This window comes from Borostomias antarcticus (genome assembly GCF_949987555.1).
Source record: "Borostomias antarcticus genome assembly, chromosome: 16".
NCBI classification, from domain to species: Eukaryota; Metazoa; Chordata; class Actinopteri; order Stomiiformes; family Stomiidae; genus Borostomias; species Borostomias antarcticus.
In genome coordinates this window covers 17,625,177-17,639,326 of record NC_140249.1, presented here as the reverse complement: position 1 = coordinate 17,639,326, position 14,150 = coordinate 17,625,177, and the positions used below count along the sequence as shown (strand labels likewise).

General features: G+C 47.5%; 1 protein-coding gene across 1 annotated transcript in view; it reads left to right on the top strand.

Moving 5' to 3' along the window:
• Window positions 1–5,362: 5,362 nt before the first annotated feature.
• The window catches only part of LOC311319725 (voltage-dependent calcium channel subunit alpha-2/delta-4-like), a gene marked incomplete at both ends in the record, with an annotated part of 38,336 nt that continues 29,548 nt past the window's right edge, over window positions 5,363–14,150 (top strand). The window contains 9 exons of the mRNA XM_084451328.1: window positions 5,363–5,490; window positions 7,823–7,904; window positions 9,178–9,294; window positions 9,844–9,903; window positions 10,027–10,189; window positions 10,386–10,517; window positions 10,630–10,690; window positions 12,994–13,144; window positions 13,321–13,395. Coding sequence (XP_084307454.1) covers window positions 5,363–5,490; window positions 7,823–7,904; window positions 9,178–9,294; window positions 9,844–9,903; window positions 10,027–10,189; window positions 10,386–10,517; window positions 10,630–10,690; window positions 12,994–13,144; window positions 13,321–13,395 — 969 coding nt within the window. The remainder of the gene's footprint in view (window positions 5,491–7,822; window positions 7,905–9,177; window positions 9,295–9,843; window positions 9,904–10,026; window positions 10,190–10,385; window positions 10,518–10,629; window positions 10,691–12,993; window positions 13,145–13,320; window positions 13,396–14,150) is intronic.

The window sequence follows — 14,150 nt, the reverse complement described above, 5'->3', positions numbered from 1 at the left end:
GGGCTCGTCCTGGCCCCTTCCCTGGGCTCGTCCTGGCCTTCCCCTGGGCTCGTCCTGGCCCCTTCCCTGGGCTCGTCCTGGCCCTCCCCTGGGCTCGTCCTGGCCCTCCCCTGGGCTCGTCCTGGCCCTCCCCAGGGCTCGTCCTGGCCCCTTCCCTGGGCTCGTCCTGGCCCTCCCCTGGGCTCGTCCTTGCCCTCCCCTGGGCTCGTCCTGGCCCCTTCCCTGGGCTCGTCCTGGCCCTTTCCCTGGGCTCGTCCTGGCCCTCCCCTGGGCTCGTCCTGGCCCCTTCCTGGCCCTCAGTCGCGCCAGGCATCCAGCCCTGTCAGCAGAGAAACCCTAGCTGCTCTTCGCCCAGGAGCACCGCGGTGGGTATACTGCAACACGCAGCCCATTAACTTACAACAAATGCTGGCGTATATTTAGAGTCTGTAATTACCCCGTCTCAGCATCAGGGCCCTGCGAGGAGTGACCCCCCCTTCCTCCCCCCTCCCTCAGAAACCCCACCGGGGTCGCACCCCCGACTAAAACCCAAGATCACTATCAACGTGACACCTGGCGTCTGCTAAACGCCCGAGCCTCCGCGCTGGTGAGGTCCAGGTGTTTTTTTTCCACTGTGGTCCGTGGAAGGTTTTCTAAACCGTGACAAGGTGATCATTCACTCACCTCTCAGCTTGCAATTACTGACGCACTGACCCCAACCCAGATAGCAAGCGGATCTGGGCCATATGCAGGCCAGATCTGGCCCTTGTGGCTTAGTTCCGGCCCATATATGGCCCAGAATCATTACACATCCGCTTGCTATCTGGGAAACCAGCATGTTATCAAACACCGTAGTGATTCTGTATGAGCAGACCTGATCAACCCTCATGTAGGCCTAGTGTCTCGACAGCCTACCCTGAGAGGTCTGCTACAGTAGGGAACAGCTGACCTGATCAACCCTCATGTAGGCTTACGTAGGCCGAGTCTCTCTACATCACCACCATGCTCCCTCTCTCCCCCTCCCTCCATCCTCTCTCCCACCATCCTCCCTCCCTCCCTCTCTCCTCCATCACCACCATCCCCTCCCTCCCTCCCTCCCTCTCTCCTCCACCACCCCCCCCTCCTTCCCTCCCTCCTCCCTCCATCTCTCCACCACCACCCCTCCCTCCCTCCCTCCCTCTCTCCATCTCTCCACCACCACCCCCCCTCCCTCCCTCCCTCCATCTCTCCACCACCACCCCCCCTCCCTCCCTCCCTCCCTCCCTCCATCTCTCCTCCACCCCCCCCCCCCCTCCCATGTTCTACCCCCCCCACAACCATCTCTACACGCCCCCACGATGAAAGAACCCCGCCGGCGTCCCCAGCAGGCCATTTGGCACTGACGTGAGCTGTCGTTTCTCCCCGAGGCTGGAGTGTGCCAGGAGACAGCTGCAGGACTCAGGCTTTGGACAGAAACACTGCCCCCCCCCCCCTCCCACCAGCCTCAATCCCCTCTCCCCTATCCGCTATCCCTGCCCTGCCTGTTTGGCCACTACTACCAGTCTCAGAGGGGTCTGGGCCACGCGGGGGCCACTTCGCATCAATGTGGCCATTGTTCTACGCAGCATCAGAGGGCCCTCCACTAGCCGGGGGGGGGCGCATGGTGGGTTAACACCAGCGACTGGGAGACAGCGGCTAGTCCACTTGATGTCCTCGCTGAGCCAGGCTAGGGTCGGTCGCCTTTGTCTCAACGATCCCCAAAGCAGAAGTTGATTTCGTTGATTTTGCTGCTTCGAGAGAACGAGCAGGCTACGTGTAAATAAATAAAAATGAGCCCCCGCCCAGGACATCATCTTACCACAACAACCTCTAAATAAAACCTTAGTTACGCAAGCGCGGCACCTCTGAACGTGATCGTATTGGCTGAAAGGGAGAGGTCTTTACATGTGACGATGAGGGCGTTATGTGATCACCTCACCTTTGACCCCTGGTCCATGTTTTGCATAGTGCCCCATCAGGCCATGGCAGTGTGTTGACCTGTCTGTAAGGGGAGAGGGGCTGTAAGGACACAGAGTCATTCTACATGTTAAAAGCTACATGCCGGTCATGCCTATCTCCATGTAGCTACTGTAGCATAAAGCATCTAGATTGGGTGCAGAGTAGAGGGGACAATCAAACGTTTGGTTTTGGTCGATGATAATCCACCACTGGGTCATCCTTCTATGAGCCATATTGGTCAATGATAATCCACCACTGGGTCATCCTCCTATGAGCCCTATTCAGCAAAAAGAACATATCCATAGATGTCCTTTAAACCAGAGGGGAAGGGGATTGATAAAGTTGACCACCTGGAGAAAACTCATATCATCATTTATCCAGATAGATAGATAGATAGATAGATAGATAGATAGATAGATAGATAGATAGATAGATAGATAGATAGATAGATACATACATAAATACATACATACATACATACATACATACATACATACATACATACATACATACATACATACATACATACATACATACATACATACATACATGCATACATACATACATACATACATACATACATACATACATACATACATACATACATACATACATATGCACTTTAATAATCCCTGTGGGGGGAATGTTGGCGTTTCACAGCGTGGGAAAGCACAGCAGAATAATGTCTCAGTCTTTGCTTTGCTCAAAACATGTGACCTGTACAGTACATCGGTTGCCATTCCTTGTCCACATTTCCCTATATAAGTGTTCTTGAAATTGTTGTTTTTTTAAATTCATATTAAAAATACAGTTTGCTTCTCACATATTCTTCATGGTGTTTGATACAGTGTGTTCAGTTCAACCCCGTGTTGTCCTGAGCGAGCGAGGCCTGGTCTGTGGGTGATTTACTCAGTCACGCTGCGAGTCGGTCAAAGAGCAGGGCTCTGGTTGCCAGGAGGAGGAACACGACACCAGGCTTACAGTAAGATACTACAGCGTCACCAAATCTGTCCCCAACACGATCTGCAGCAGGCTCACCAACCGCAGCGACCCAGTTTCAGAGAGAGGGGGACTTCTTCTGACAACGTCAGCTGGAGAACGTTCCGGATGGTCACACATGCGGTGTAGGCCTACTTTTGTACTTTCCTGCAGGTCAAAACTCTGGAATGATGTGGATGATGTTATATTTGGAGTCAGTTCTGAAGAACTATTCATTTGGTGTGTAAATTCAGTCAAAGAAGTTTATTTGTAATGTTTCGTTTTTCGTAGTAATTTTCTTTAGTATTTAGTATTTTTTTGTAGTAGTGTATGCTGAACTTGGATTCATTCCATCTGACATATCCCTGTGCTCTGATAGTTGATCTATCGACATAGTTGATCTATCGAGAGTTGGATAAAGTCGCCCAAGAGGTCAGTTTTGTGCTTCTCCCCTGAGAGACACTGACAAGATATGGAGAGCTAGCTCACCACAGGCCTGTGCCTGTGTTTTATGTATACTCTCCTGTCAACAGGGGGCGATCTAGGCTTAGTTACGTTCCCAGAGTCTGGGCCATACAGTACGTCCTCCTCGTTCTCAGAGTCTGGGCCATACAGTACGTCCTCCTCGTTCCCAGAGTCTGGGCCATACAGTACGTCCTCCTCGTCTTCCGTCCTCGTTTCAGCTCTAGAAACCATTCGGTTCAGAGAACATGTGAGGAAGACTATGATGAAGAAATATATTACATTAAATTTCCCATCTCAGAATAATGAACCATTCAGTTTCTCATAACACATGTTGTGGATCACGATGGCTTCGTTTAACATGTTTCTTTTTTTTCAAAAATATTCCCTACCCAGCATGTATTAGATTGATGAGAACCGTTACCACAAATAGCCTCAGAAAGCTGGAAGCATGCAAATACTGTAGACAGGTAAAAATATACATTTGGATAACAGACAATTTTCCATTTGAGCCAGATTTGTGTCCGTCCCTAAAACAGATTGTGGATCAAACCCCTTTTCTATTATGAATGTCATGCTCAAAAATGCTCTAAATATGAGATAGCATAGGTCAGTGAGTACCAGCTTAGTCCCCTAATAGGATTTTTAAAGGATTTAACGTCCCCCTGTTGCAGAGACAGACATAGCTCTAACCATTCACTTATATCAAAAGTTTGTGGGACACAAAGCTTTAGAAACAACACTATTATAACAGGAAGAAATTAAAACTCAATTATTTTGATAAGATAAGGGCTGGTTCCTTTTACACAAGTGTCTGTTTCACATATTTGAATATGTGTGTGTGTGTGTGTGTGTGTGTGTGTGCACGCGCGTATGCGTGCGTGCCTGCGTACGTGTGTGTGTTTTCACCCAGTAAATCTCCACTCCCTGCTGCGCCAATCACTCGGTCAGTGCCAGGGCGTTCTGGATCGTGGTTCTGTTCATGTCAGGTATCAGGTGGCGCTACGTGTCCCAAGTCCCTTTGCAAAAAAAAAAAAGCCTTCAGTCCCTTATTTCACTACCACTGATTGGATGGATAGAACTTGGAGAAATCACAATAATCCTCTTAAACAAACCCCTTCATCCAGTCCTCCTCTTCGCTCCCTCCCCCCATCTCTGCTCCTCTCCTGCGTTTCCCTCCACCCCTCCCTTCTGCCTCCCCCCCCCCCCCTCTCTCCGTCGGGAGGGGAGTTTTAATCCAAGTAGATTACGCTGTAAATTGCGCGACAGAGGAGACGGCGATTGTGCTCAGCAAATCGATGGCCGCTACGTCCTGCTTTTTTCCAGGACGCTTTCTCCCCCTAGCTGTGTGACAGCACGTCTATCTGACTGGAACGTGACCTGCCGCTGGCCCTTCACTCTGGGGACGCGGGGACTGGGAGAGGATTGTCACCAGTGGGACAGTGAGGATCTACAGTAGTAGAACAGTAGTAGTAGTACAGTCGTAACCAGGTGACCCACCTTGGGACAGTGAGGATCTAGCACCTACGTGACACACCTTGGAACTTCGGCTCAGAACCTCTTGGAGTCTTCTTCGGTTCTTAGATGATTGGCAAGGCGAAGGAGTGGGTTCTTTGGCGCCTTGTCTTCCTCCTGGTTTGAGCTTCTGGGATTCAGCCTGGACGACAGGATGTGGACCTGCAGAGCCGAGGAGTGACCGGACCGTGGGCATTACAGGGGATGAAGAGATAACGAGAAAGACGAGAGAGATGACAACAGCCAGCAGATCGTTTACAGTACAAGCATTCCGGAGAGATTTAAGGGTCTTTCTTTCAACATAGTCGCCAGTGGAGATGTGGTGTGCTCGCCTTAGCCAACATGAGAAAACCTTTATTGCAATTTTCTTCATTGCTTCCCTGAGACTTGTGGACCTGGAGGTGGTTTTAGGTGCGAAGACATTAGCATGGACCCTGAAGCACTGATGACGATGTCTTCGATCGGCGTGGTCAGGACAATGGCGCGGACGGGAGGAGGACTGAGCGTGGGCTTCTGGGTCCTCTGTCTCTACTGTCTCTGTCTCTCCACACACGCTCAGATGAAGATCCCTCCAGAGACGTGAGTTCTGTAGAAGTGTCCTCCTGCAGTCCTGTCTCTAAATCCTGACTGGTCCTCCCGTTTCCTTTAGAGACAGGGTTTGGGTACCTCCTTATAGGCAAGACACAAACGTCTCCTTGATCTCTTTCTAGTTCTACCAGCTCTTGTACTGTAGCTCTCTTTTACACAGCAATGATCCATTAAAAGAGGTCTATGATCAGTAGGTGTTCAGAGACAGCAGTTTAAAAGAACTTTGTTGTAGACACGGTTGGAGGAGCAGCGACATTTTCTTTGAACTTTGAACAGCTGCCCTTCCAACAGTCAAGTGAGACCAGGACACACAAATGTCCTGTTGAGTACGAGATTTTGAAAGTGAATTATTGATGAAAAGATGATCGAGTGACAGCCTTATGAAAGTTTCATTATTCAACTCATGTTTTAAACAACTGTTTTTGTTCAAAAGCAAGCCAATATACATTAAACCGGTCACTAGGAAATGCATGGTGCTGCTTGTTCTTTGAGACAGCGAAAGAGGAAGCCCATTCTCAACCAACAAGTTGATTTAGCAGGAGGCTAGCTACAGGCTGGATGTGATTCTCTCTCCACGGTGTTTGTGTGAGGGGCTGCTTGCTGGTCTGCAGGCCTGATTACACACTGATCCTGATTCATCTATTCTCTCCTGCTTTCATTGAACCACACATCCAACTGTCACCAAAATCACAGTGCCCCAAAAGTCCTATGTTCCAAAGAGATTAATCGCGACTGGGTCCTTACGCTGCCTGACCCGCTTAATGTCCACACACACGCACACACGCGCACACACACACACACACACACACACACACACACACACACACACACACACAAGGGGATGAGCCAGGAAGCCCAGACAAACATGATTTGATGTGATTTGTTAACAACAAAGCTAGGATTTTCCCTCAGCAAAATCCCTCCAAGCCCTTGTGGAATTCAGCCCTGCTTTTGCTCGGCTGAAAAAAGAATAAACGTCATTAGACCGCTGACAGATAGTGTGCTGTGAGTGTTATTTACATTTCACTACATTTCCCTGCATCCCATGGGAGACTAACATAACAGCTCTGCCCTTGGCTTGTAGTGATGTACAGTGACACATGTTCCCTAAGGTATTTCTTTTTCTGCGTTCTGCTGTGTTCAAAAGATTAGATTTGTCCAACAGTAGCACTACGCAAACGATGTATTCACAGGAACCCTGAGTCAGGTTGACTATCATACTGACTCAAAGCTGTCTCGCTCTTCAAACTTACCAACAGGCTATACACTACAGTCTAAAGACCCCACTGGTTTTCTAAGCCAGTCTATCAGACGCAAAAACATGATTGCTTTTTATTCAGATCTCAGATCTGTATTCATTGCTTTTTATTCAGGATCTCACTATTTCTTACACAGACAGCTTGCTGGGGCTATTTCAGTCATAAACTCTGTTGAGGCCGTCATCATTCTCCACAGGCTGTGCCCAGTGGTCAACGAAGATGCTTGTTTTCAGCTGGTTGTGGTCAATAAGATGGAACGTGGTGGTGGTCATATGAAATGACCGTCGGTGGCAGATGCTGGATGCTGCCCCGGGCCATTTGGGTCGGGACGCCAGCCAGGGACCCCGGCCGGAGCACAGATGGCCACGCGGGTCGGACGACGTGTCACACAGGAAGCTCCTGTGACGACCAGACCCACTTCCTCCCCTGCAGGTCTGACGTCAGAGCAGGGATAGATTCGGATCAGAATGGTTCTTTGTCGGCTGTTCGTCGCATGCTGTGCTGTATAATAACATTTCATTGCACATGGTAGCACATCTTGTTATGACAAATACAGTACAGATCCTTTAATCCTTGAAATTTAGTGAAATGATGGAAGGACATGTAGGGGACATATGTACTATAATACAGGGTTCGTTGTAATGGTCGTATTTGGAGACTGTTTTGCTGTATAAGGTCAATTTCAAAGAAATAATAAATACTGTAACACTCCCAGATACAGTAGAATAGTGGGCTCTATCTCATTCCAGTACCATGGCCACTTTGTTGAACAGAATGTTTACACAGCGAGTTCCATAGTTCACTGCAGAACACTTCCTATCACGTGCTTAAAGGACACCTGGAACCCTCTATTGACCTACTGTACATTGACGGTGGACAGATTATCCAATCGGTATTATTGTTGTGATATTTCTGACCTTTTTAGGCACTCCAGTCCTGTTAGACGCAGAGCACCAGTGAGTGATTATCGGGTGACACCAGCACAGTCATGGCCATGAAGCAGATTGGTTTTTTTCTTCCTGTGTTGTCCTGGTGCTCATCTCCAATCTCTCTGTCTGTTTCAGGGTTCAACAGTGGGCCAGTACCTTGTCGGTGCAACTGCGCGACGTTAGTATAAAATACTCTGGGTCTCTTCTTCTACAAAAGGTAAACAGTGAGAGTTTTGGTAGAATAGACTCCATTACTACTGAGCTTTTAGTACATGGTTTGCTCAACTTGGTGACATTGTGTATTCATTCTATTAGCCTGGTAGGGACAGGAATGGGAGGTAATATCCACTTTAGCTTGGATTAGATTGTACATCACACCTTCAGTGGCTACGATATAATACAGTATCCCAATCACAACACATTGGAGGAACATATTTCTACATTGGAGGTATAGTACACATTGAAAAACACAGCCCCCCCCCCCTCTACATGATGTGCCTCAGTATGCCGTCTACTTCCTGGGGATGCCCTAGACTAGATCGTCACTTCCTGTACCACATGTGATGCTTTGCCCAATCTGCAGTAGCTGTGTGTGTGTGTGTGTGTGTGTGTGTGTGTGTGTGTGTGTGTGTGTGTGTGTGTGTGTGTGTGTGTGTGTGTGTGTGTGTGCTGGGTCAGGGATTGCCGTGGCACACTGGCCCCTGGGCGACAGACACAGACCCTAACGGGATCACAGTAATGCGCAGGTTTAGGAGCTAGCGCTCTTTACCTTACCGCCATGCTCTTTACAGCGTCACCGTGCTGGTTACGATCTGGTGGCCTGGCTTGTTCCTGTTTAAGATGGTCAGGTTCATGTTCTGGTTCGGATCATTTGCTTGCCTCAACTCTTAGACATTAATTTCAGATTGATGCGTACAACATCAACAACAACAACAACAACAACAGTTCACACAGAGTTCAGTCTGGGGATCTATGTCACCATATGTGATACTGTACTTAACTGAGAGTCCGGTGCTTATTACTGTAGCTTGTAATGCTTGAGATGTCTGTTCCAACAGGGGCATAGTGTAACCATATTGTTTACAGTATGTATGGATTTTCCCACCAACGGAAGACTGCAACTACTTTTCTCACCTGTCCTCATGTGGGTCGCTCAGATTAATTGGGATTTGCGATTGACTTACTGTACAGTAATTGAGTATTTAATACTCAAAATCTAGAGGAAATCTAGAGGCCTCCTCTGGCTATCTCAAGGCCTGGCTGACTTTCCTTTTGATCTAGACAATTCGGTAACCACTACGTGACCGTTCACCCTAAACATTATAATGAATACTGATTATCATTACGTTTATCACAACAAACCTCCAGGACACACTGGGATGGGCAGAACACAAGATTACAGTACACAGGAACAGTACTATTGAAACATAGAAACCATAGGAGTTCAGTCAAAATTGCACTTTTTTACTATTTCTATCATGTTCATTCAGAAACTGAAAGATGTGGAGCCCGTCATAAAGATCAAGGAGATGAACGGCAGGGAGCTGGTGAAGGACCTCTCTGACGAGATCGAGGCCATGCTGGGACGCAAGATGAAGTCTGTCAAGGTGAGGAAGACCCTGGAAAGACGCAGGGGACCCTTATAATCCACTAGTCTCCAAGTGCTCAACTCTCTTCATTACCTCTGCCCCAGCGACAGCGCAGGGTGAGAGGTAATGTTTTCGGTGGTGCGTTCACTTGTTTGTTTGTTCGTTTGTTTGCAGGATTATGCAAAAACTACTAGACCGATTTTCATGAAATTAGGTGGAAGGGTGTAGCATAGTCGAACTTAGAAGTCATTCAATTCTGGTGTGGATACGAATCACGGGGCGGGTTCAGGAGCCGTCCAAACACAGCCGGGCTGGCCATTCACCTCCATTCATTTTTTGGACTAGGATTACGCAAAAACTACCAGACCGCTTTTCATGAAACTCAGTGGAGGGGAGTAGCATGCACCAATTTAAAACCCATTTGACTTTGGTGCGCATAGAGCCACGAAATGCATTCATGGGCAGAGGTCTGTGCTCTCTGAGCACCATTTCTAGTTTCTAGTATGATATTTCACTTCCACCCTGACGGAATCACACTGAATTTGTTTTTTTGTCCTCTCCCCTCAGAGGCTGGCTGAGTCAGCAGAAGATGCAGATTTGTATCACGAATTCAATGCAACTTTAAAGGTTTGTCATTTCACATTTCGCCTGCTTTTGGTCACATTTCACCTGAGGCATCTACATAGTCTCGTCGTGTTCATGTAGCTTTCTCACGAGGCTCCTGTGTTATTCATGGTGAATCTCCTCCAGTTTGACTACTACAACTCCATGATCATCAACACCATGGATGAGGAAGGGAACTTTGTAGAGCTTGGAGGAGAGTTTCCCCTGGAGGAGAACGAGCATTTCAACAACCTCGCTGTCAACACACTACAGAGCGACGTGCAGGTGCCCACCAACGTCTATAACAGAGGTATGTGAGGCCATTGGACAACTATCATCTTCTAGCTAGGCCGTTAGGACAAAGCTCTAACTTATAGACAGGAATAGAGATACATGTGTGAGAAAAATATCTTTAAGCCCTTCATGAAAGTTATGTCAGGTACTATTTGTGGTGTTCTCTCTCTTATTTGCTGCTTATGGGGAACCTCTTTGTCCTCTGTGTGAAGACCCCAACATTCTCAATGGAATCTACATGTCGGAGGCTCTGAACGACATCTTCATCAATAACTTCCAGAAGGATCCTACACTCACTTGGCAGTACTTTGGCAGCTCAACAGGATTCTTCAGACTTTATCCCGGTAAAGGACAACCCTTCAGTTGATGTACTGTAGCAATATACTGCAGTTTGAGAAAGCATTCAATAACGTGATTTGAATAATTAACGAGACGCATGTCACCTCATTCTCTCAGGTATCAAGTGGACACCAGATTCTAATGGTGTGGCAGCCTTTGACTGCAGGAACCGTAACTGGTAAGAGGTTTATAGCTTATAAATAAATATAAATATGTATTATATATATAACTATACATATTAATAGTTTATATATATATATACTGTAGCTTATAGAACATGCCCCTCAGCAGAGAGAAAGTCACGACTCTACTGTACTCTACTGTATGTCAGTGTGTCAAGAGTTCTAGTATAGCATTGCAGTGCCCGTTCAAAATGTGTGTGTTGGGCCCGGCACAGCGCCCTCCGACTGCACTTCCTTGGGTCCTAGTGCCCGTTGAACGTGTGCCTGTGCCGTGGAACAACTAATTGCATCTTTCTCAAGAATCACTCATCCAAACAACTTCACACTTGACACTGCACTCGTACTGAACAATCCACCTGCCAAATTCAAAATTTAAAAAATTTACATTTATAGTTCTCGAGAAAATTGAAATACAGACAGACAGACAGGTCCAGATAGAGAGGAGAGAGCGGTCCTTCCATTATAGTATGATGACTAGTACAGTGCCCGTTCAGAATGTGACTATTCGGAACAGGCCGATTGCTTGACCTCTGGTATTGCAGCTTTCTCGAGAACCACTCTTCCAACTTCATACTCAACGATGCACATTCTTGGGTCCTGAACAATACACCTGCCGACTTGTAATTACATACAGTGCCTGGTTCTCAAGAAAATTAAAATACAAACAGACATACAGTCAGACAGACAACGACTCCTTCCTCTATAGTTACAGTAGACGATGACACCGGGTACTGGAAAAGATCTCATCGAGATTGTGCCATCTCACAGTTCGCAATAACTTTTACCTCTTGTAACATCCAGTGTAAAAGTTATTTTGCTTGATATGCTGCCATTCACAAACGACAGGCCTCACATTTTCGCTCAATCAATCATTCATTGCAAACGTCAGCGGTCGTTCAAGTCCATAACCTCTTTGGTCAGATACAAATCGATGTGAAGAAGGGTGCACTGTAAAGTATGCTTGGTCTCGCTCTACTGTACTATAGGTCTTCTGTCACTGTTGGGAGAGTGGGGGACAGCAACATGGAAGAGCTTGGGAACTCTATGTATAGAATTGTCCACAGGAGTTCATCCAATGTTTCATCAAAGACCTATATTATATGACAAAATATGTTTACAGTACAGTAGGCATCATTTGGTTAATCAGTCTATACTGTGCTGGTTGGGAGGCACAGCCTAGAAGGACCTCCCATGCTCTTCTACACTCACACCACCCGACCCCAGGGCCCGGCGTCCTCAGACAGACTGCCACCTCTTCAGGTAGTTAGCGGGTTCTTGTTCGGCCCTAGCTACTGAATCCTATAAGAGGCATTGATAGCTCCCAACACAGCCTAGCCAACAGCAACACAGGCCACGTAGACAGCGCAACCCTGATCCCCTGGAAAGACTTTAAGCTGCTCCTTAAGTGGTTAACGGCTCAATAGCCAGGTCAGTGGGGCTGGGCCCATATGGAAACGTTTATGTAGTTATAAATAAGGGCTACGAAGTGGGGCTTTTATTGGTGAGGTGATGAAACTTGTGTGTCACTAGCAGTGGCAGAATAGTTTCCTCATCATGTGCAGTCTCAACGCCAGACCCATGAGAGTTCTTACACTACGAAAACTATGTTACCGCACGCTGCAGATCTCTCTATGGGTCTGGGACGCTTCATGCTAAAAACTGGTTTTTGAATCCTGGCCAGTGATTGGTACCCCTGAAATCCTGGGAGCACCAATCAGTAATGACTTTTGTGTTACCGAGCCGCAGCCCATTTTTCGAGGCGCTCTCTCACTGCTGATGCGACCTGTCACTCTTTCAGTTTTGACCCCTAGACCCGCCCTCGGGAAACGAGCTGGGGCGAAGAAGTGGCACAGACTCTCTTACGTTGCATGTGGAGCGTAGCGATTCAATGTAATACTTGAGTCTAGAGAGAGACTACGTGTGTTAAAAACAGACATGAAAATGATCGCACCTTCCAACACCCAGCTTGTAATAGTCAGATAAGACTATACAGCTTTACTTAAGGGCAGCTCAGTTTTGTCCATGATTCTACATTTATAGATGCGGTAAAAGGGTTCCAAGAGGGTTCTTTGATCGTCCCTGAGGGAGACTCTTTTTTGGTTCCTGGTAGGACCTTTTATTGGTGAAAGGATTCTAACCTTTGTTTGAACACATTTGGAACCAAAAAGAGTTCTTGGAGGTACTTTTCTAAGTAGCACCTTGTTCTCCAACCTGCAGTGGGTTATTATACACATAAATTGACGGTGTTCTACTTTATGAGACATCTCCCATGGCTGACTGTCTCTCTCTCCTACTGTAGGTATATCCAAGCAGCCACCTCACCCAAAGACATCATCATCCTAGTGGACATCAGTGGTAGTATGAAAGGCCTGAAAATGACCATCGCCAAGCATACCATCAACACCATTCTGGACACACTGGGGGAGAATGACTTTGTCAACGTCATCGCCGTAAGAACACACACACACACACACACCAAGCAATCTCACTTTTTCCCTACAACGCTATGTAAAATCAAAGCTCATAAGCTGTGTGTAGCTCATAGTAATAATACAGTAAGTGGATGAATAAGTTCACTCAGACAAATATTCAATATTTTAAATTGTGTTTGCCGGTTCTCCCACAGTACACCGACTACGTCCGCTACGTGGAGCCCTGCTTCAAAGGAACTCTGGTTCAGGCTGACTTAGACAACCGGGAGGTAAGTCCATTATCTGCTTCATGTAGGCTAAAGCTAGCTAAGCCACAAGCGCTAGCGTCTCAGTGGGGCTTGAGCATCTGAAGTGAAGCCCTTAACTGTGGTTCTGTACATTATACCCCTACACGGGGGGGGCGGGGGGGGAAGGGGGGGGCCGGGGGGGGGGGGGGGTGCGGGGCGCACACCGTCTGCTGCTCAGCTTCTGTAGGTGTGCTGTAGTCGGCTCAACCTTTTGGCCCACTTCCTTAAACTGTCACCCTACAGCGGAGGGCAGACCGAGTCAGCTGTTACTCGGGTGTGTGTGTGTGTGAGACAGCTGCGTGTGTGTGTGTGTGTGTGTGTGTGTGTGTGTGTGTGTGTGTGTGTGCGTGTGCGTGTGCGTGTGTGTGTGTGTTTGCTTGTTTGTTTGTGTACTGTGTGTGTGTACGTGCATACAGTGTATGTGTGTGTGTGTGTGTGTGTGTGTGTGTGTGTGTGTGTGTGTGTGTGTGTGTGTGTGTGTGTGTGTGTGTGTGTCTGGAGTCTGGTTAGTTTGTACTGTTGTCAGCTAATTTTATGAGGAACATCTAATGACCTCCTACAGTAGGTCTCAGCCTTGAGGTCATATAGCTCCTAGCCACCTAGCATCTGCTCCACCTCTAGGTCAACCAGATACCTTCAGGGACCTTCTAGAAGCCCCTGAGGCCCCTAGAACTGTGGTAATCACCCCAATGTGTATCAACAACATCTCTGGCCAACAAGACTCTGACTTTTTACAG